Source organism: Crocodylus porosus, unplaced genomic scaffold (genome assembly GCF_001723895.1).
Source record: "Crocodylus porosus isolate Cpor-Errol unplaced genomic scaffold, CroPor_comp1, whole genome shotgun sequence".
Lineage (NCBI taxonomy): Eukaryota > Metazoa > Chordata > Crocodylia > Crocodylidae > Crocodylus > Crocodylus porosus.
This window is the reverse complement of record NW_017728906.1, coordinates 80,647,853-80,671,532: the sequence shown is the minus strand read 5'-3', so window position 1 is coordinate 80,671,532 and position 23,680 is coordinate 80,647,853. Positions and strand designations below refer to the sequence as shown.

The following is a 23,680-nucleotide window of genomic DNA, read 5'->3' as shown; positions in this document are numbered from 1 at the left end:
GGATGCTTATCTTGCTGGGATCCTATGACCCCAGCTGACTTCCTGCCCTTTGGGCAGGGGGCTGGACTCAATGATCTCCCGAGGTCCCTTCCAGCCCTAATGTCTATGAAATCTATGAACTAACATGTTTCAAGATAAATGAAAACAAAACTATTTTGTAGAGTTTGAGTTTGGTGGGTTTTACGATTGTTTTTGAAAATCAGTTTTTATGCACCCTGACCTTTTGGCAGTGCTGTAAGGAACAACCCTACCTGCTGTCAGCAGCTTTACATATGCAAGAAATTATCATTCTCTTCACCTCCTTTACAAAAGTGAGTTCTGGATTCTGGCAGGGGCTCTGGGGCTAATAACAGCTTGTTCAAGGCAGGGGGGAAAAGAGTGCAGGGGAGGGAGGGAGAGGGAACAATCCCACAGTTGCTGCCAACACTGATGCTGTTGCGCCATTGTGGCTGTGCAAGTCAGGCCACCCGGTCTGCAATTAAAATAGTATTTAATGTGCAGCTGATACCAGTACATGGTGATACTAGAAAAAGCAAATTCTCTCTGTACAGCCACCACCCATCATACAGGTGGAATGCATCTTGCAGGCTCTTACTGCTCAGCATCCCTACAAGCTCCAACAAGGCAAGCAAAATGTTAAAGGAACCACTGCCCAAGGATGATACAGGCAGCAGGCTGGAGCCATGTGCTGGACACAAACGCTAGGAAAACACTGTCAAGTTCTGGCGAGTGTTTCAGTGATGCCAACCTCCATCTACATCTGACCACATGGTAAAACATATGGTTGTACCATATACAGCAGATTAAACATACACAATAAAGCCAGAACATTTTCCTAGAAACCTAACCCCATGCCTCCAAATCAAATGGTCCTAGGAGTAACAGTTGTATTGAATTGCAGATGTGGTGTGCAACTTCACACCTTTGACAGTGTTTCATTTAAACAAACTCAACAGGCAGAATTTTTAAATTACTAAATCACCTTCAGATTTACAGTATCCCCAGGAACAATTATTCAAGACTCTTTTTCAAGGCTGACTGACTCTTTAATTACATTTTGTTATCCATACAGGCATGACAGGAAAGGGTGACTTGACTAGACTTATTTAATGTTATTCATACATTTATTGCTTGCATCTATCTGGTTTGCACAGCTTTCAATAGCAAAGTTGCATTGTTGTAAAATATATCCAGTAAAGTCTACAGGATTAATAAAGGATCAGGCCTCATTCCTGCTCCATGGCTCAGAGATCCCTCAGCTTCTAGGGGAGATGCATTTTAGCTGCATGGTCTGATTTCCTAAATTTGCTGACAAAGTCAATATAAGCAATTTAAACTGGCTGGATTTCAACATTGGAGGTCACACCTCATTTTCTGTAAAACAATTCTGCTTCGTATTGAAAAGTTATGGTCAACCGTTCAAGAAGTCTATCATCTACCAGGTTTTAGGACATAAATCTCCTACACTTAAAGCACAGATTAGCGTCATGTCTGATTTTTAAAGGAATTAAGTTGGTTTAGTTGTCTGCTATGCTTTACTTTCTGCAGTACAATGCTTATTTGCTCATTATGAAGTTAAATCTCCCCTAAAATCCATGTTAAAAAGCCACCTCAGAAGCTGGGTGCCATAGTATAACCTTTAATTTTATGTTCTCTCTCATGTAGATATTTTAATACAAACCCAAGGTCCTGATCATATAAATACATACATTTTGCAATCGACTTCAGGAGGACTACTTCCTACATACAGGGTGAAGTGCATGCATAAGTCTGAGTGATCAAGGCCCATTATACGTTACCACCTCTGCACCCTTGATTGCTTTGTTCACTAAACGAGAATGCTGTTATTCCCTTTTTCTGTATTTGATAGAGCATTTAGTGCCTCACCAAGGCTCTTTAGGATTTTCATCTTATGAAAATGCTATTTCAATTTCTGCTTTGTTTTCCCAACAGGGGATTAGAATAATTTTTATTCCCATCCAATAAGCACATGCCTTTGAAGGCCATCTCCAAGGAAATCGGCTTTCAAATAGCCTTATTGAAATTCTTGAGATTTCACTGCAGAAAGGAAAACAAAAGTTTAGAACACTAAGCACCTGAAAGTGAATGCTGTGCAGGCAAATGCACAAATACTTGGGTTCTGAAAAGCATTAAAACCAGACAGTCAAAATTCCCCTTTTCTCTGGTTACACTGAAGTAGACTGTGAACCCTGGCTTCGCCCTGAATTCCCTGTCCTACTGAGAGGATCCAGAGTAGTTTACTTGCATACTTCCCTTCTGATCACATTCTGGGAGGCTTCCAGCAATCCTTCTCCTCCTCTTCCTCCTCCTCACAGCTTGCTAAAACAGCTGAAAGAAATCTGTAGCCTTAACAGCACTCCACCAGTGCCCTGGGGCACCAAAACAATATGGTACGAGACTCCCACGGATGGTGGAGACTGAAACATTACCATTTTTGGAGACGGAGGAACTGGGCATATATAGATTCAGGGACTGGTCAGGCCTTAATGCTTTTTTTTTTTTTTTTTTTGGGGGGGGGGGGAAGGAGTTTGCCTGCCTAACATCATTTCCAAGACTGCTTTAAATCATTTTAGGTCTCAGAACCTTAAAACAGTTATTCTCCAAAGTCTGCATATAGCAATTCCATGTCCTTAAAATTATGCAGCAATTTTTGTTCATATAGTAGGTGAGGACTTTTTTTTCCCTCCTCTGTTCCCCTCTACAGCTTCTCCATCAATAGCACAACTCTGACCTTGCTCCTACAACGATGACAACATTCAGGATTTTTCTGATGCCCAGCAACATTTTAATAAGGCAGGGCAGGGCAGGGCACTCACTACCTGTGACGTTTAGAACAAGAGCAGTCATCTTCATGTACTGAAAAAGCTTAGTGGTAAGAAAGTCAAGTTAAGTAAGAAAATTGTATTTCCACAATGGTTTAAATAAGGAGATGAGTTGAAAATAAGCATACAGGACAGCATGCCTTTGAAACCCTGAGAGCCACTACCACTACCAGGCCTTCAAACCTTACCGTTAATTTTGTCATAAGTATATTTATCCAAAAATACAAGATGAGCTGGTTCTGCACCATTCTAAGATCGTTTCTATGGAAACAAAACCTTTGGTGAAGTAGGACCCTTGAACTCTAGTGCCCTCCCCTCCATCTGCCGTTCCTTTTAGCAGTCACTTACAAATCTGCAAAGCTGGATATAAAATTGCAGCAGCTCAAGTCTCACATACTGTTCAAATGGAAAAAGTTTGAGCTGCACAAGAAGTTGGGGGCTGCTAAGCGGTCATAGCTAGTCATAAATAGATAAAAGAAAAGAAACGCATTCAAATTGATAAATGCACAATCCATCAAGCCAGCCCAGAGCATTATGCAGTAATTCTTTAGATACGAGTGGATGCTTGCGTCCTTGTTCACATCACTTTGCACCAGTCCAGAATGGGTTTTTCAGTTCTCTTCAGTGGTGCCCATGCTTATTAGTGCCCATTCTTTTTGGGTATTTATGCTGAAAGCTGTGGGAGGCAGAGTGTTGGACAGTACAAAGAAAAGTCATGATCTGTATGCTTCCCTCTGCTGCGAATGCCACTGATGTCCACACATTTCTGTTCAGTATCTTATATCACAAAGTTCCTTAATTGCAATCTCTGGGCAGCTTTTTAGAGCGCACCAAGTGGCAGAACTAACAGCAGCTATAGGAGGTTTCCCCTCTCTCTGCCAGGGGAAAAATTAAGTGAAGACCAGGACCAGGTGGATGATGTACCTGAAAAGGAAAACTACTCAGGTCTGAGTCAGGAGTTTCTGCCACGGTCTTGGACCAGCTCCCCAAGGAAGCTGTTGCCTGAATAAACAAGCTTCATCTTGCCTGTAGAAAGGGTCCCTTAATGAGTTTTGGGAGGATTTCTCCATGAATGCCAGGATGCTTGCCAGAGGGCATCTTGCCTGCTGCTTCTTAGAGAGGAAGGACTCTACTAACTAACAGAACCTGCTCAAAGGACCTTCGACAGATGAACCTAAGTTAGCTTCCTGGCCCTTGTGTTGCTTTCCCTCTACACAGGGACCTGCTGCTTATTCCTAGTCCAGGAAAAAGGGCATTTCAAACACTTCAGCATTTTTATACAGGGTAATTGACATGATTCATTCACTTCTATGCTAAAAGGGAGAGAAAACAGGAAAAAACACTTAGCAAGTCCTTGATTTGGTTCAGCCTTGACTATGACGGTGACGCATACTGTGGGGAGCAAATTCAACCTCCTTCCAGCTAAAATGCCATTTAACAAACCTAAATAACTTATTTTTCCTAAGTAACTTTGGAGAAATAAAAGGTAGGCACCCACTGTAAGGAGTAATTGTATTACCGAGGCTGTGGAGAAGGAATGTTTGGGACCGGGGGAAGGAGCTGCAAAATCTGACTGAACAGAATGACAAATATGAATTAGCAATGACTACTTTTTGTGCCATCCAGTTTCTAGAGGAGGTTTTTCTTCTGCAACTGCTATGACTCAAGTTAAGTGGCAAGGATAACTCTCCCCTGCCCTCAGGCATATTTCTTCTGGCAGAACTAAATCCTGACTTGCACCCAACGTGCCTTCCAGAGGAATTTTATACATGCCATCTTACATGCGTCCAGCACAAAAGAGGGAGCAGGGACAGTCTTCAAAGATCTAGCATCTAGACTACAAAGATTTAGACAGACTTTACATCCAACACTGCCTGGCAGGGAGTCATGTGGAAGTATACAAGAGAACAGGAAAAGAATTTAGAAAGCGCAGCTCCTACTTAATTAAGTTATGGTTTTGCCCATTTTCAGCCTTTAATTTGCAAGTATCCACATTTGTACAAGGTGAGCATTTCAGTAACTTCTACAGCTTTCAGTAAGTGTTACCATCTTTCAATCACTAGTCAGGCACTCTGTGCCCCTTATATAAACAGTGGCTATTTGAAAGTTATTTACAATGAGATGCATGCATGAGAATTGTTAATAAAAAGATACTGGAACCAGGGAATCAGTGTCCTCTAATTAAGACTGTCATGATAACGGCCAAGGTCAACTCACCTGGAGAGCCATACTCATGCCTGGGCAACCTACAGATCTTAGGCATCACTTCCATTAAGGTCTTCACATACTGAAGAATCGTACCTTGCAGCTGAGGGAAGACAGATGGTCATAAACGCATTATTGCTGTTGAACTAACAATAGCCACGTTTATGCAGTTCAATCTACAGCTAGCTTGAATAGATTTTAAAATCTTGTGCTTCTTCACTCTGCAAGTCACCATCCTTTCTTTTCATACTCTTAAAAAAAAAAAAAAAAGCACACATACTCATAAGACACCTTTAGAAAAATACTCCAGTTGAATTATCTACGCAAACTTTCCCCCAAAACAGACCAAGCTATAGCTTTAATAAGCTTCCGATTACCAGAATTACAATTTCACATTGTAAACCTTGAACAAGTGAACTGACAGACAGTTTAACGCTTGAGAATCTACAAACATTTATGTGAATAAATCTACATTCTTTAGCAATACCATCTATGTATGTTAAATCATTAATATGCAGGAACAAGGTTGAAATGACTAAGTTGCACAATGCTTTTTTCTAAATGAACTATGAAAAGTACTGGAGTGTCCTTACTGGATGACGGTAGTTTTTAGGCTTATGAAGTGAGTGTCACGAGTATTTCCCTTAAGGCAAATTCAGTGGTAAAGGCCTGGCAAAAGATTACAGTGTTCTTGGTGTGTTTGGGATCATTACTAATTCTGTAGGGGTAAGTGTAGTGGTTTAATATATTTTATAAAATATATATTATCTGCTTGCAGGATAATATTCTGGATGTAGATCATGGTATCTAGAAGGTTGATGTTAGTGGAAGAGTATTTCAAAGCGAATGGGGAAAGGTATTTTGTGCCAAAATCTTGTCTAGCATCTCTCTCAACTATATAGTTGGTCAAATAAAAAATATTTCCAAAAAAACCCATGTTTTTTCACATATTCTCTGGACCATCATAACTGTGATGGTCCTTAAACTATAGTGCTACTTAAAACAAAATAGTCAAAGATACCAAAGACAAGCACATCGTTTCCTCAACACACCTTTTTTCTCCTTACTTTATGATGTTTGGCTTAGAAAAGCTTCAGTTTAATATATATGTGCACGTGTATTTGCATTTTGTTGTAGTGAACTCTGTTGTCAGAGTTCAGAGGCCTTCACATCCCAGCATTCATAAGCAATATGCATTGTTATTCATACAATATTCATTATTCAAACCAGCACTTGCTACAGCAGCAATGGCACAACATTAGCCAAGGCCTGCAAAAAAGGTGTACAGAAATTTAGATCTTATTTCTTGCAGAAAAGGCTGCGCTTCCACTATGTATCTTGTGTAGAAAACAAGGGCTCGAGAGAGGTATAAAAATATTACATATATTTTAAGAGTCAAGATAAACTCAATATTGAAAAAAAGTAAGGCAATGTAAGAAGGGCCCAAATTATGATACAGTTTTTAATTCTGTAATCACATCCTATTCTTCCCTCTCCCTGCCTGGAGAGCTCAGTTCATACATACATCCTTCCATCTGATCTCATATACTGACTGCCTGTCTTCATACTTCCTCTCATGTATCTTTTCTGTCTAAAACTAATGTGGTCAAAACCAAGCTTCTTAAGATCACCTCCAAACTACATTGCTATCATCACATTGCTCTACACGTCAGACTCCCAACTTGGGGGCTGTATGGAATTCCTCCCTTTCAGGCTCCCTACCCTCTGTACCTGGTCTATCCAAACAAGACATAACCATTGAAGCGATCCATTTGCCTTGTCTAACTGAATGTTATTACTTTCCTCTTCCAATACATCTGTTGTGTCATTACGTCCAAACCCTACCTTAGCTTTCCCCTACCCCAATCCTCACCTTCACCAGCATTCTTAACCTTGCTTGTCAGGCTTATGAGCTTGGCACACAGTGCCACGATGGGCCTTCTTCCATATAGCTCCTTACAGATAGCCCTTCACTGCATTTAACTACAAAAAGCCACTCCTGTCTACATTTAAACCCTCTGAGACACCCAAATCTATCAGGCTCCCTTCAGGGAAATACAACTTGTCAAAGAGAAGATCCTTACTTGAAACTTTTTCCTAACTTCTGTCTTTCTTTAGGCTCCTTCCAGCAGACATCCTCCTTTATCAAAAGGCTGTGATGACTGTGAAACTAAAGCTGAGCTGGGCCTACTCACAAAAGTTAAAATACAAAACATTGATGACAACTGCATAGTGCAAGAGGATGCAAGTCTGTGGCTGGACCTTCCGAAAAGGAAAAGTGAGCCAGCACTTCCAGCTTATCTTATTATATTTATGATGATTTTAAGCAGGCTCCTCTTTGTCTAGTCTGTAACTGTGTGAAATGTCTATCCTTGATTAATTAGTACAGTAAGTATTTCTTTACAATTAACTCATGATTATGTGTAGGAAGAGACATTCTCCATATGGGCTTTGATAGGTGTCTCCTCCTGATTTACTTCTGTTTTGCCTCAGTGGTTCTCCTGATCTTCCAAGGACGATGACTCTAAAATCTTGTGTTTTTCCTGGTTGTTAATTTCTTGGTATGTTCCAACTTAATAGAAATTGATAAACTGTTGTTACTAAGGAAGGTAATTCAATTAAAATTGGTACTTTCTAATAACCACTAATGAACAGATTGATTAACAGGATTTTCCCGTTAATTACTGCTTGGGCTTCTCTCTCTATCATACAGCTCCAAGGATGCTTTGACGATGGTGAGCTAAAGGGCTTAAAAGAAGAACAAGACAGCTAAACCAGGCATGCTTCAAGAATGAGAAATTGTTCCGACAAGAACTGCTACTGCACCCAGCTGATCTCCTGGTGAATGAATCCATGTCTGGAGAAGCTGACAACACTGAAACCACCTCTTTGCCTGTATTGGTGAGCTATTATCATTTTTACAGCTAAATATATTTGATTTAGCTTTGCTTCAGGCTCATTTAACAGTGAATACTTGTAGTAAATAAAGCCTTTCTGTCATTCATCGAACGAGTTGTTGTGTCAATACACTAGTCTTGAATCCCATTTCATCACTTAACAGATTGGAAGGCCTCTGGGACATTGCAGGAATCACTGCAGACAAGTATGACTGCTAGTACTGTCACGTGTCTGAGAATATACTGTTGATAAGACCATCACTCAACCGGTCAAATTCACATATATAAATCAGTGGAGCAGAAAGGGTTTGGCCTTTTTTTTTTTTTTTTTTTTTTACACCTTAAATAATGAAACCTCCCAAACTTCTGTTGATGAAATACCAGTCACTAACTCATCATTAAATCATGATGTGAATGGTCTCCACTACCACACCACTTGAATTCCCACACTATGAAAAAACATTTATACCAAACACCCTTCTAAAGAAGAAAATCAAATGAATGAAACCTTAAAAAGATCAACTGCAGAGACTGCCTCAGCCTGACGAAGGGTTTTTAAACCCGAAAGCTTGCTAAAAAAAATGTCTAACTATTTAAGTTGGTCTAATAAATGAAATCAGATTCACCCAAAGAAACTTGTCTACCTTAAACTAGATTCTTTCCTCTGAAAAAATCTTCTTCCCTCCCTTTGAGGCATCCACATCTGTCCCCTGACTCATGTAATAACACAAGTAGTTATAAGGTCTTTGGAGCAGAGAAGGAAAGATACCATGGTGATGTTGGTAGTATGAAAAATTGGAAATTTGTCATATGCCAGCAAACCACAATGCGCATCCATATACAGTTTTTTGCTTTAACCAACAGCACGTACTCCCCTCCCTTCTTGCTTCTCTGGTGCAGAGAAGACAATCTATAAAGCTAAAAACAAAAGTTCTGAACTTCAAACTGTTCTAAAGAGGCTTGAAACTATACACGGCTGGATCATTCCTGAAGATTAAGCCTTCCTTCTTATCTAAAATATAGTCATCTGGCAAAAGTGATGTTCATGAAAACCCCTAAAATTAGAGAATGCAGGATATGAGAGGCAAAGATTTCTTAGGGTGATATTTTCTATTGGACCAGCTGTATAGTTGAGATAGAGTTAGACAAGCTTTCAAATGCAAGACATTCTTCAAGTTTTGCATTTGAAAGTCTGTCTAACTCTATCCCAACTGCATAGTTGGTCCAATAAAAGATATTCCCCTAAGAAATCCTTGCCACTCGCACAATTTCTGGATTATCACAGCTACGACATCACACTTACAGTACCAGAAGGCAGGATAAAACACTCCAGCAGCAGTTCTAATAGGCAAAAAAAACTAGTCATCAGAATGTGAAGTGAATTCAGTTGTAACAACTGTGTCTCATTTTTCAAATATGTTTTAATATATGTTCAAAACAGCATGTAGCATACAAACATTTTCTGTTAGTTTCAGTGGAAGATCTAGGGAAGTTGGATACATACCTTATGTTGAATTTAATAGAAGATGTATATGTAAACTCCCTAGGTTATATGATTAAATCTCAGTCAGAATTACCTTTCTGCAAAAATTTCTGTTTCTCCAAATGAAAGGCTACAATATATGATTGCCATTCACAGACTTTACATACATGAGCACTTACTCAGATTTTTGCAGCATTTTGAAAATCATTTTGGATAATGAACATACATTTAATTCATTAGGGGTTTTTTCCTGGCTGACTTTTAGTTCAGCAAATTAACATCATATGTATGTAACTTACAACAGTATCGCTAGCTGAGGTTTAGTTAAAGCTTTCACAGACAACTCTGCGAATGACATTTCTTGGAAGTTTTGGTTCCTTCCTCAAACTTTATAGCTGTAGGAACACAATGTACTTATATTTACAGGCATCTCCTACTGCACACAAAACATTTTCCCTGCATTAGAGGCAATCTGGATATAGAGAGAAAAAAGAGTTTAACATACCAGGCTCTTGACAACTTTCAGCAACTCCTCCATTACCACAGCAATGCCTTGGTATCCCAAAAGCCGGCAGATGACTTTAAAGTGTGGGGGCCCAACAAAATTCCTGTAGTTGCTATAAATGCTGGAATAAGCCAAATTCAATGCCTGATGATAAAAAAAGTTTTAATTAACAAAACATCTCAATTAACTGCACTTTCATAGTTCTCTTGCATGATGTTCTTTGCTTTCCGAGTAATATTTTGAGAGTACTAAACTCTCAGGACTTGGCCTCTTTATCTCAAATACATAACATTAAACAGAAAGCATCCTTTTAAAAATTAAAATTCTCCATATCAATGATATCAAATGCTTAAAACCATTAAGTGCTGGTGACCAGACACCTTCCACTTACCTTGCATTACATAAGGTTCATTTCTCCTTCAAATTTATGTCTAAGTCATGGTTAGAAGAGCACAGAAGTGGCTCAGACCAATACCTAGGCTCCTAAATATAAAACTGTACTTATCCCGGTATCAGTCTCATTTACAGATCATTTAGAGGGAAGAAATTTCTTGATGGAAGCTACTTCAGCTTCCATTTTATGATGCCTATTCTAATGCTCTAATGGCTCCAGTAATGAGACCAGACTCCTAAAGTTACTGCTCTCTGCAAATTGAATACAATAAAATCTGACACTCAAACCCGCTGCTCTCTATACCAAAACAAAACAAATGGTCCAGCACTGGGTCAACAAGCTAATGGAAATTATACTGTCAAATAATTCCTGGACCCAGACCATTAGCTAGGAGTCCCAAGCCCCAACAACTTCTTAATTCCTATAAGCCTGTAACTCCCCATGCCTTGTTTCATACTAACTGTAGGCACAAGAACAGCAGTAACTGTGCACACATGATCACACAAAATTAGGACTGAAAGCAGGTGTCAGCCTGAGCTCCCATTGATCCCCAGAATAAAGAAAAAGGACTGGGCAGATTTTCATCATCTGAGGGTCTGGAAGACTGCACATAGCTGACGTCCAGGGAAATGGCAGAGATTCCACGGATTCTTTTGAGGAAATTTGCCCAGTTTTCTTGGCCAAGCTAGGTGTACAATTAGACCAGAGGTGGGCAATTACTTGGGCAGGAGGATCACTTAGGGAGTTTTCACAGGCCAGGTTAGTACCATCTGCCACTCGCCCCCCTCCCCACCCCAACAACTCACCAAACCCCCCCAAATGGCTCTGCCCCTGGGGCTGTCACTGCCCAGTGATCCTGGGGTCTCCATGGAGACTGGTCCAGGACTCAAAAGGCGGGAAGTGGCACTCAGGAGTGGAACTGGTGGGTGGATTGTGGGGCAGTAACAGCACAGGCCCAGGTCCATCCCTCCCCATCAATCACATTGTCCATCCCTGCCCACTCCCAGTCCATCCCTGCCCATCACATGGTCTAACCTGCACTGAGTACTTTCCAGATGCTTGTCTGGGATGAACATGCCTTAAGTGAGAGGCCAGACTAGATGACCTCCTGAGCTCTCTTCCAGCCCCATTTTTTCCTCACTAAGACACCTCTCCAGTGTGGATCCAAGCACAATTATCCATGCAAGTAAACAAACGATTACAGTAATGTACTCATATCTGGGTACCCACTATGACCACTCGGGAACTAAAGCTATACTAAGCTGACAGGCACATTTGAGCTAGCTCTAGTTCAACTTTCTGTTAAATGAAAAAAAGTCACTTAGCATAAGAAATGACCAAAGTGGAAATTACACAATTAAATTACTTTGTTGCCAGTTCCCCATTTATGTTGCAGTTTAACTATTTAAAACATAGGGTATAAGATTAGATGTTAGTTTTTATATTATTAGTTATAAGCAGAGATCCAGGTTTTCCATTTCCCATGGAAAAACAGCATAAAACACAGATCTCCCCCCTTACTAGAGTAAAACGTGGATTTCTCATTTTAGCAGAGAAACCTGTGGGTTTTGCAGTGAGCTTTCTGCAGGCTGGCAGAGTACCAGCCTGCAGGGGGCTGGGAGGGAATGGGAGAAGGGTGATCAGGCAGGGGGCACCACACGCGTGTATATGCACATGGCCCCAGGCAGCCCAGAGAGCAGCTCCCACAGGTAAGTGTTGCGGGGGGAGGGGGGGACAGGGATTGAGGCCCCCATAGGGAGGGAGGAAGGGAAGGAGTTGGATGGAGCTAGGGCTGGGGCTGCTGCCCTGCCAGGCAGTGTGTGGGACTTGGGGCCCAGGACCACAATGCACAGCTGCAGAGCCCCAGCAGGGAGCGGGACAAGGCTGTGGGCAGCTTGTCCAGGGGCAGGGCCAGCTCCCCACCACTGCACCAACTCCCAGGATGAAAGGGGGACCTGCGCCTCCCAGATCTGTGTGCGGGGCAGTGGCAGGGCAGCCTGCTGCCATGGGCTCAGGCTCCCTCCCTGCTGCCCTCCCCCAGGGCTTCTGCGGCCTAGGAGATGTGACCCAGTGCTGCAGGGCAGAATAGGGCCACACAGGACAGCTGCTTGCCGCTGCAAGCTCCGCGCTGCCCTGGCAAGGCATCCCCTGCACATGCAGTGGCAGCGCAGGAGGCAGCACGGGGTTGTGCCCCTCACTCCTGTTGCACACATGGAGGACATGTCACCAAGGCGGCACAGAGCTTGCAGCTGCAAGTAGCTTTCCTGGGTGATCGTACTCTGGCCTGCAGCACCAGATCGCACCCACAGGTTGTGGAGGCCCTGGGGGATGGCAGCAGGCAGGACCCCAAGCCCGCAGTGCACACCCACACCCAAAACACAGATCTGGGGGGTGTGGGTCCCCTCTGCCCTGCTGGGAGTGTGCATTGAGACAGGGAGCAAGCCCCCGCCCGGGCCTGCAGCAGGCAGGTGGCAGGCAGTGGGGTGGAGGCAGCTCCATGCTCTGCTCCACTGCACCAGCCACTGCCTTCTGTTGGGGGCAGGGAGCTGCAGACCCGGGGCCCTGGCCCCACAGCCCTGGCAGCTGGGGGCTCCTCTGGCAGGGCTGTGGGGACAGGGGTTGTGGGTGGGGGGGTACCAGCAGGGCCAAGGAAAGGCTGTGCCCCAGGAGCCCTTAATTTTAAATCACAGATTTGGGATTTATCAGAGAATTTGCAATTTTATTTATTTATTTATTTATTTTGTATTCAGAGAAAAAAACCAGGATCACTGGTTATAAGTTTTAAGTGCTGGAACTTTAACTCTCCCATTTCCAGATGTCTATTTTAGCAAAGGTAATTTTGTTTATACTAGAAAAAAAATGCACAGCTGATATCTACCAGCTATCTATGACAGAGAAAAGCCAGCAAATTAGCTTTCAAATCTGGAGATCTAGAATTTCCTGAATTTATTTTGAAGGTTTTATTATGTTCCTTCTGCTCAGGGAGAACAGATTTGCGCGAACGGACTACATAGCAAGATATCGCTCTATAATATTTTAAACTGCATCTGTTGACACAGATTGCATATTTATAATGATTTTTGGGGGGAGGGACACGGCATTCAAATTGTTTGGATATTCCTTTCTGCACTCAAGCTGTAACAGATGTTCGGCAGATTAAGAAAATCCAAACATGACAACTTGGAAAGAAGCTAAATATCCTGCTATTAAAATCACAGCTGATTGAAAGACTGAATTCTAAGCTTAGCCTGGCCAACACTACTGCACTTGCTTGAATATTACAATACAAAGCTGCACAATATGCACCAAAGCGGGGGGTATGAAATAAATTGGGAGAAGTACTAGTACAGCTGGATAAACACTTACCAAAAATTAATTTTGCAAACTACTGTATCTGGCTTTCAACAGCAGCTTGGCTTCAGGGTTATTTTCGTGATTTCCTGAATACTTGGCTAAAACAGGTAGCCGGAATAACTCATGACAAAAGATGACTCAATAAGCCTTCAGTTTCAAGTAAGAGACCATAGCTGATGAGATATTCCTCACTAGAGCAATCCCTCTTAATATCCCGTTTCACTCTTTTCTATTTTCTAGTCCATCATCCAATCTTTAACTGATAATAGACGAGTCTCCATTGGAGGGCCTCAGTCTCAGAGTGTGTTGCCTATAAATACTAATGTTATCAATAAAATATCAAGCTTCATACTTTACATGCAAAAAAGAAAAAGAAAACATGCACAGATTAAATACAATTTACTTTGATATACTGGGCCATACTAAAAAGGTTCTCCCTAGAAGTCAATGTTTCATATTAATCATTTTAAATACTACATTCCTTGTTTCCTCAAGGGGTTCAACCTTAAAAATATCAGAGGTACAGTATATTCCCATTCCCAAACTACTGTACTTGATTCGTTCACCAAACTGCATTTCATTAGAACAAATTACTCTACAAAATTTTAAAACAGATGGAAAAGAAGGGGCAAAAAGATACCTGCACATTTCACAAGGTAGAATTTGGTCACAGAAGAGAAAAGCAGCACTAAACATATTCCTTTAGTAGTACATACAAAAAGCCTCATAGCCCATATAAAAGAATCGGAAGTAGTCAGCCTAAAAATAACACATTTCCACGTGAATGTTTTGAACATTTTACATCAGACATGTAAAACAGCTTGAAATGCTCTACCTGTAAATACTGGATTACTGGAGCACTATGTGCAACTTAACAAGGGATTTAAAGAGAAATAAAAAAAAATGTAATTCATAGAAACATAAAGGGACACTTAAGGGCATAAACCTGTATGAGGAAAGTTTGTGTTAAATCACTGCCAGCAGCTTTTCTTTTTAAAAAAGCTATGCTTGCCCCCTCCTCTGCTTTAAAAAAAAAAGAAGTTCCTGTTTTGCTGATGTCATTGAAGTGCTAAGCATTATTCACTCAGAGCATCACTGAAGCAAGCCTAGGTACGCACAGAGCAGCCTATAAGTGGAGTGCTCATGCACTATACTGTCCGAGGCGAAGCAAGTGAGAGAAAGAATGCCATATTTTTCCCTGTATATGTTCTTGGAAAACCTAGGCAACAGACTCCTTAGACAAGATGTGCTCATGTGTGAATTTAAGTAGAAGAGACAAAGGAATGGTATCAACAGCATCCCTGGAGAATAAATTTGAAAGTGACAAGCAATGAAAATGCAGTCCAGAATCTGAAAGAAAAAAAAAAAAAAACCTGGCAAGTAGAGATGATGAAAAATTATTTGTGCTAAAAGGACACAGAAAATCTTGTTATAACTGCGCTACATGAAAATCTTATTCTAAGGGTTTATATCAGGAAGCAAACGTGAGTACTGATTTTATAAATCAATAAAATTACCAAATGCGTCTTTCAAGCATCTGAATAACAATTTCATATATTTTTACATCTAATTAGATTACCACTGTGTGCGTGTGTGTGTTATATATTAAAAACACTCCTCCAAATGCTATTCATTAAAGCTTTGATGAGGAGCTGATGGGTTCTAAAATGCTACCAGGCAATAATTAAAAAAAACCAACACCCTACTGAAAAAGTGTAACTAACTGGGATCTACTTACTTAAAAAAAAAAAGATATGGGAAGCTCAAGAGCAAACAAACACTCAGGTATCACAGTGATGTGGACAGTTGGAATATTTAAAAGGATGTTGATATCTATTAATGCACATCTGTTTGTCCAACAAGTTCATTCAAACTACATTTTTAGGATCTTATTGCTTCATCACCTCTGCTTATGAAGGGTAGGGTGCCTCTACTGTTGAGAAGTTTTTGGGGGAGCAAGGGAAGAAGAAAAAAAATTGCCTGTATTAATTAGATGGGTAGTATTTATACTTTTAAAAATATGCTTACTGTTCTACTATGGATGAACATACTGGCTGCAAATGAGAGTTCTGAGAAATGTGTTCTCACATATGGTACTTCTTTGTGGGGGAGGTTGTTTTGTTTTTCTGTTTGTTTTTCACTAAGTGATAGTGCTCGATTTAAAAGAAAAAAAAAAAAATCACACAAAGTTATAGTTATTTTAATTTGATCCCCAAAGTGTACAATTTCTGGTCCCTTTTTGCATAAAAACAGTGTGAAAATATTTTAATATATAATTTTTTTACCATGTCAGAATTTTATAATCTTCCTTTACCAAAAACTTTTCCAGTACTAAATTGTTAGTCAGAAGACTTCTTTCCTTGCACCCAATATACTGTGGTAGTAGTAAAATCACAACTATTGTTCCTTCCTAACTGTTGCCATAAACATTTTTGTCAGGAATTTTTTGTTCAATTTTCAAAAGCATGCAACTTTTCAAGTCCCATTGAAAACTGAGCCCTAAGTCAATAGACTCAAGTTCCTACACTGCTGGGATATTTTTGAAAATCTTTACCCGAGAGATGATCTCAATAAAAACAGTTTTACAAACTATCTTTTTGGAAGATCCACCAAAGATGGAATAAATCAGCTGATTTTGAACAGTAATATTCTTCACAATTTTCTCAGCACTTTTAAAACATATTTTTTATTAAGTATTTAATTTTTCTTATATTACACTCTTTTACCAAACAACTACAATTATTATAAATTAGTCTAGTACGAAAATTTCCCAGTAGGAAAAGCATGAGTCAAGAATGATAAAGTCAGAACAGTATGAGATAAACATGTCAATAAATGACAAGTCCTTCACACAGAAACAGGATTAAACATTATTATAATAAAAAACTTCTATTTATGCAGTAGGCTCTGTTTGTAAGCTGATCTACTGATGCTACTTTAAATTCTTTCGTTACTAATTTGGCTGGGTTAGCACAATGAAAACTAACTTCACATTCCACTTGCCACAAGAGTTTTATCATAAAAAGAATATAGAAACAAGGCCAGTTGTCTTGGATAGTTTGGACAGAGATAGCCCTGCCGTGAGCAGAGGGTTGGACTGGATGACCTCCTGTGGTTCCTGTTTTTCTGCGATTCTGTAAGTTTTGCAAGCCTCTTAAAAAAACCAAGAATAATTAATATGATTTAAGGATTACATTATTCAGTTATTCAGACAGCAGTGCTAAGGTGTGGGGAGTTGCTGGATTTTATTTTTTAAGTAATAATAATGTGACCTATTCTCTTTGCTTATAGATGAAGACCGATCAGATAAAGTACTTCTTTTCAATTCCAGAGCATACCGCTGAAAACCCATATAGCTCTCAAAGCTGAAGCTTCCTGGACATCTCCCAGTTTCTCCAGAGCTGCAAAAATAATCTGCCTGTCCCGAGGTGATACAATTGTGGAGACGGGGGGTTAGGGTGGGGGAAAAGATTAAGTTGCATCAAAATGGAAGTAACAGTCCAAAACATAACAGGAAGTACAGCCAGGGTAATATGGCCAAAAATGGCCAGTTGTGCTGACAGCTTTTACAGTATTATGTATCACCCCAACTGGAATAGTGTGCTGTCAGGTTATTCCCGAAAAAGTTTTCAGAAAGAAGAGCGAGTACCTGCTAGTCGATCTTCATTTGTCATTGAAAACCTAACTCCACTAACCACATACATACTATGTGTAACCTGCCAATCTGCAAACCCATCCAGTGACCAGTGCAAAATTTTTCACACGCTAAAACAAGATGCAACATCTGCCAGCAGCAAAAAAAAGGATCTGGCACTGGGCATTTGGCTAACGAGCAGTATTCTGCTTCTCATCATCGCTGGCATCTTGCTCTACGGCTGCCTACATATATGGTGTCGCAAGAGACAAGCGCGCTTAGAAGAGCAAAACAAGAATTCAGAACAAGAGAAAGGCAAAGTCTGGTCCAAAAACAAATCTCACACGTCAAAGGAGTTCAACAGGTCCAGCCAACCACTCCAAGAGGACGAAAATAAAAATGCAGATTGTGTCCAACTGGCTACTGTCAGTGAAAATCCTTTAACTTCTAAGGATCTGCCTATCATGCCAACTTCCACAAGCCAGGAATTAGTGCCAACATCTGTACAGACAACCACCATAAATTAGATGTCCTTAATTAGTGAAAACCACTGCAAAGATCTGCTGTACACAATAATTGAAATATTTTAACCTACAGAGTTCTGATCTTTTACAGCTTGTATTTCAAATATTTTAGTACCTGCTGGTGCCCCGTCATCTGCATTCTTTAACATAGCTGGCCTTTTCACCATCCCATACATGGCTGAAAGTTCTCAATGTTAAGGTTTAGACTACCAAAAATTGAGCATTTCAGCTGGGTTTTGTTAGAATAAGGAGGGGAAAAAACAATCACTTTATATGGAACTTTTGGGGTTTTTTGTTCTTGTTTTTTAGGGTTTGATGAGGAGGGGAGGCATGCAAGAGTAGATAGGCAAATAACAGCCTGGTTTCAAAGTCTAAATATACAAGGATGAGCAGAAGAAACATTTCTATTATTAGTAAAGCAAATTGAATTGAAAATTGCAAATGGAGACTGATACTCCTATGCTGCAGTCAGCTCATATACATGTTACTGCAATACATTACAATAACTCATACTAGTATAACAGTCTACTGTTATTAATTTCATCTTCCTCATTCAGAACCAGGCTGCTTCTGTAACAGAGCAGTTCACTGACGGACGCTGTACTTGATCCTTCTCTTCCACGAGTTCCAGTCAGACAGTATGACAACCAAATCAATCAGTTTGTGGAGGGGAGGATGGAGAGGGAAATGACTTCTCATGCAAAATTCCTCCCCCAGTTTAATAATACATTCAGCATGATGACATGAAAAAGACATACTCTAGTTCAACCAAACAACTGCTCTGTTCAAGGCTATGCAGGGAGCATCTGGAGCAGCCTTCTCTATATGGTTTGTTACAGTTGCAAAAGAAAAAAAAGTGCTCATGGCTCAGAAAGAAGGAGATGGTACTTCAGCACCAAACTCCTAGCTGCTCTCTCTGCCTTCTTCAGTTTTAGGGACAAAGACTCCGCAACAACAGGTTTTTATTCAACCAGCAATATTTCGTAATGAGTTAAGGGCAAAAAGCAGCGAACTATGGTCAAGCACGTATGAAATTTTAGAAATGTACATGCCAACCAGTTGTCCTGGATTTCTTAGCAAGTTGCCAAAAGATCCTGGAACTGGAAGTCAGTAAACCCTGGGGAAAAAAAACATTCTGGGTCTAGTTTTGCACATGCCTGGTACCTAGTTTTAAAACTATTACGTGCATCTTTCTTCCTTTTAAACTGATAAATCTTAGTGTGACTGCATAATACAGTGTGTGTGGGGGGGGGTGTTACAAGGCTATAAGATACACTGTGACTTTATGTACATATTTTAAAATTGATATCAAATAAGAATGTCAGCTTGAAGTCAACTACTGAACCAGCTCTGTCTGTCACATCAGCTAAGGAAGGAGAAGTACTAGCGTGGCAGCTGCCATCAGTTCTAAATGCTTTCTGGAAACCAGAGTGATCTACAGGTTTGATAAAAATGCATCCACTTAAACATTTTACAGAAGGCAGCTGCCTACTCCACTCTTGAAACATTTCACATCATTTGCACCCCAAACTTCAGCTTTCATAATGATAAACCAGTCACACATCTGGAAAATCAGAACTGGCACAAACTTGGTACATTTGCTCTCTTCTCCTGGCACAAAAATAGTTAAGAGACACAGCATACCTGGTGTGCCAAATGGACAGTGACTATTTATTCTTTCATAGAAACAAGTTTAAATGTGTATTACTGTACTAAATGAACATTCGTGTCCTGTCTGAACCTCCAACCTGACATGTTCTTCTATTGATTGCGTTTCCTTTATCTTACACATACTATTTTAAATAAACTACATTTGAGGCCTGAAACATTTACTGGCATTTCAAAGCAGGCAACTGTAATATAACCTCCACAGAACAGGAAGTTGTCTTTGTAGGTTTGCTTCCCAGACTGAGAAATAAACAAATCCACTCCACTTGAAATGAGCCAAAAAATCAATTATGTTGTCAGTTGTTCTACCCTTCATATAGAGTAGAGAAGTTCTCGTATGGACAAAAGTAACTTGTAGTTAAGGCCTAAAGCGAAGAGGCCTGTTTCTGTTCTCAGCATTTACCAATGATTTGCCTATGCCTTTGGAAAGATGCAGAGAAATGAATTATTTAAGTGCTATAGCTATACAGACATGTAGTGTGCAACAATCTATTGATTTATGCTCTCTAAATATTTCCTTGATAGAATATCTATTAACATATTACTAATTATTTGCCATTCTCAGCTGATACCAAAAAAAAAAAATCTTTCAACTACTTCAGGTAGACAAGGTTCTTTGGGGCAATCTGATATTTTTTATTAGACCAATTCAAATAGTTGGGGGGAAAACAACCTATTTGAGTTGGTCTAATAAAAGATATCAGATTTACCCCAAAGAACACTGTCTGCCTATGTCCTTAGACCAACACAGCTACAACCTACACCCTTGTATTACTTCATGCTTTTAATAATGTTGGAGTGATGTTGTAGACATAGCCCAAGAAATGTGAGTGGCATGGACTTTTTATGGATAATGTCTTTTACTGGACCAGCTGCATGGCTGGGATAGACTTAGGTCCCTGGAAGACATTACATTTAAAGTATAATGAATGTGTTAATAGAGCAATGCATTGTAATATGTGTAATTATCACATATTCAGGAAACTTATCACCCAATGACAAAATGATGATCCAGCTACAAAGATTTTACTTATTAAATGTAGAATATCTTTGCAGCTTGTTTGTATTGTACTTTATTGTATTGAACGTGTGTTGTGTTACACTTAGGATGATAGTGTTTGTCCAGTCCTCTAGCATCTTTAAGGAGATTTTTAGCACCAATTCCATGTCAGAGGTGGAGTGTAAACACTCAATATAACATGCTTTACTTATACAACATAGGAACATAGAAATTTTTTTACAGTAAGGGTGGCCAGAGTTTGGAATGGGCTTCCAAGCGAGGTGGTACTATCACCTAACTTGGAGGTCTTCAAGAGGAGGCTTGATAGACACCTGGCTGGGGTCATCTGACCTTGGTCCTCTTTCCTGCCAGGGGCAGGGGGTCAGACACGATGATCCGTTGTGGTCCCTTCCGACTCTACAATCTATGAAAGTAGGGGAGAAAGAAAAGGCACATGTACAAAAGCCCCACATAAGGGAGCCTAGGAAAGTTCAAGCCCCAACACTCCTGCCCATTGGGAGTCTCAGCTGGTGAGCTCAGAGCTCATGTCTCATAGCATAGCTAAGGGGGGGAGGGGGAAATGAAAGTATCCAAATAGCTTGTGACTGTGAAACAGGTCATATGGAGCAACAGCATCCACTGAGCAACATTACCTGTTGCTTGATGGAAATTATGTCTGCCATGGCCCTTATATAAGCTTTTGAAAGCAGTGAATTTGTCTTCAAATCCACTGCATTTGAAAGCTTGCCTAAGTTGATCCCAACCATGCAGATAGTCCCATATCATCCATAAAAAATCCTTGCTTTCAGGCTTTCACTAAGTTTAATACTGTACCTAAATAACAAAACATAGGGATTTTGTTTTAGTCAGTTTTGAAAAAATTATTTAACATTGCCATGAGCAGAACTGCAGTACCCATTTTCTCTTGCTTTAAAAATCTATTTCATAATAGCATAGTTTGGGTTTCTAACCTTCAGGAATCTGAAAATCAGTTACCTTTACATTTTTCACTGATTTAAAGTACCATGTTCACCTGTGTATCCCTGCGATTTAGTAGTATGTCCTCTAATTTTAACACTTATTTGATGAGCAGGTATGTACTGATGGGCTACTTAAAACTGCCAGCAAAAGCTAACCAGTGAAAATGAATGCTGATGCACATGCAGTAAGAACTGAATGGACACTGATTGGGATAGCTGAATGTTTTCTTCTCTGGTGCACTTTGACTCCTTTAAAACAGGAGTATCAAAGATATGGCCTGCTCCTGGGATATAGGGCTGCTGGCAGGGCTGGGAATCTGGGGGTGAGGCGAGATAGGGCCCAGCCAGTGAAGGTGGGTCTAGATGCACCCTGAGGTCTGGACCCAGCCTAGGTGGCCAAGAGTGTTCAACACCCCTATTTTTAATTAATTAATATATACCCAGAACTCAGACCTCAAGTGCTTGTCACTTAGAGATAGGGTGACCATATTATTTTGAAGGAAATCCAACATGGGGGAGATCAGGGGTGTCCACACCCTCCTCCACAACCCCACAGCTCCTAGGAGCCCCGATGACAAAGACACATGGGATGGGACACCACGGAGGCTCGTGGGCAGGCTCCATACCCCATAAACAGAGGTTGGGACCAAGGCTTGGGCTCCTACATGGGGTGAGCCAAGATGACCACCCACTACTAGCAGCCTCATGCCTGGCCATGGTCCAGGTTGTACATGGTGGCCCTGAGCAACAGCCTTTACTTCATTTCTGGGTAATAGACTCACCATAACAGTAGTCACTAAATCCAGAAGAAAATCTGGGCATAACTACAATAATCAAAATGTTTCCATTTAGAATTTTTCATCATTTGGATTACATGAGATGTTTTCAATTCAGATAATCTTCTCTGTAATTACCCTTTAATAGTGTAGATAGCTAACGCCAGAATTTTGCACAGAATTATTTAACCTGCATGTTACAGTGTTTGGAAACTGTTTGATTCAATACATTTGGCATATAAAAGGTGCTGAAGAAACTAGAAACATAAATGCATTTATGCTGACCTAAAATTTACTGTTCTAGCTTGGCACAATATTAGAAAAAGAACCACGTGTCAATAAGAAGCGCTTACCTAAATACTTTAGGTGCCTCTGACAACAACTCAGAAGGCATTACGTCAAAGAAATAAAAAAAAACAGGCCATAACTCATTCTTACTTAGTCCCTACGCAACTCAAAAACAAAACCAACCAGGCCCCTAATTCTGTAAAATGGTAAGTATTTTGACACAGGCACAGACATATGATATGCATTCAGTGCCTGGACAATGGGAACACTGAGAGCAACCTCCAGGCTCAATTATATTACAAAATTACGAATAATAAAAATATACAGTAAAAGTTCATCTCTAAGTTACACACACACTTCAAAATATAGTCTCAAATTATACAACTATATTCTTCTAAACATGAAAAAGCACAGTGAAGAAAGTATGATAATTAAAAAAAACCCTAAAACCCCCAATGTATTTTTTTTTTTTTTACAAATGCATCTAAGAAGCCTCCAGATTCATCCTCCTCATAACAGTACACTTTAAAAAATGTCAAAGTTTGTGAAATTACTGAAGTCATTTTAATCGTGCAACCTGATGGGCATAAAAAAAATCCACAGATAATCCTCTACTTCCTTCCATTTCACTTGCACTGAAGTGCAATTGATTAGATAAATAAATTATTTAATTGATAACAAACTTTATTATATAAAAACCTCTCCTTTCAGTCTCTGCTGAATTAAGTGCGTTCTTCTTTAACTGCATCTGGGAAATTCCAAGACAGGAAAAACCAAAATAAACCTTGTGTAATGTTGCCTCACATCCCATTTATCTCACTTTCAGGCATTCTTCTGTGTTTTGCATTAAATAGGCATGTGATAGAATAGTGAGATGACACTGAGCGGAAGAGCAAGGATTAGACCCCCGGGCACCCTCACTTCCTGGACAGATCCCATCTCAATGAGCCAAAAAGAGGTAGGCTCCCTCTTTCTTGGCTTCCTCTCGCTTTCTAGTCCCAGGACTTTCCCTCTTGGCTGCTCAATGGGCCAGCTTGAACAAGAGAGGTAGAAGGTGCTTTTGCCCCTGCCTTGCCCATGGGCTGGTGCTTAGGGAAATTTGTTGGAGATAAAAAAAAAAAAAAAAAAA

At 40.2% G+C, this 23,680-nt stretch overlaps 2 protein-coding genes across 2 annotated transcripts in view; one reads left to right on the top strand and one right to left on the bottom strand.

The window, feature by feature from the left end:
• The window catches only part of CYFIP1 (cytoplasmic FMR1 interacting protein 1), a 129,302-nt gene that overhangs the window by 19,117 nt on the left and 86,505 nt on the right, over positions 1–23,680 (bottom strand). The window contains exons 26-27 of the mRNA XM_019528472.1: positions 9,934–10,077; positions 5,061–5,151 (exon numbers count right to left, since the gene is read on the bottom strand). Of these exons, the coding sequence (XP_019384017.1) occupies positions 5,061–5,151; positions 9,934–10,077 (235 nt within the window). The remainder of the gene's footprint in view (positions 1–5,060; positions 5,152–9,933; positions 10,078–23,680) is intronic.
• On the top strand, positions 15,293–20,091 carry LOC109306154 (fibronectin type III domain-containing protein 9-like). Its single transcript, XM_019529433.1, has one exon. It carries the CDS (start codon positions 17,168–17,170, stop codon positions 17,840–17,842), a length of 675 nt encoding a protein of 224 aa, XP_019384978.1. The 5' UTR covers positions 15,293–17,167; the 3' UTR covers positions 17,843–20,091.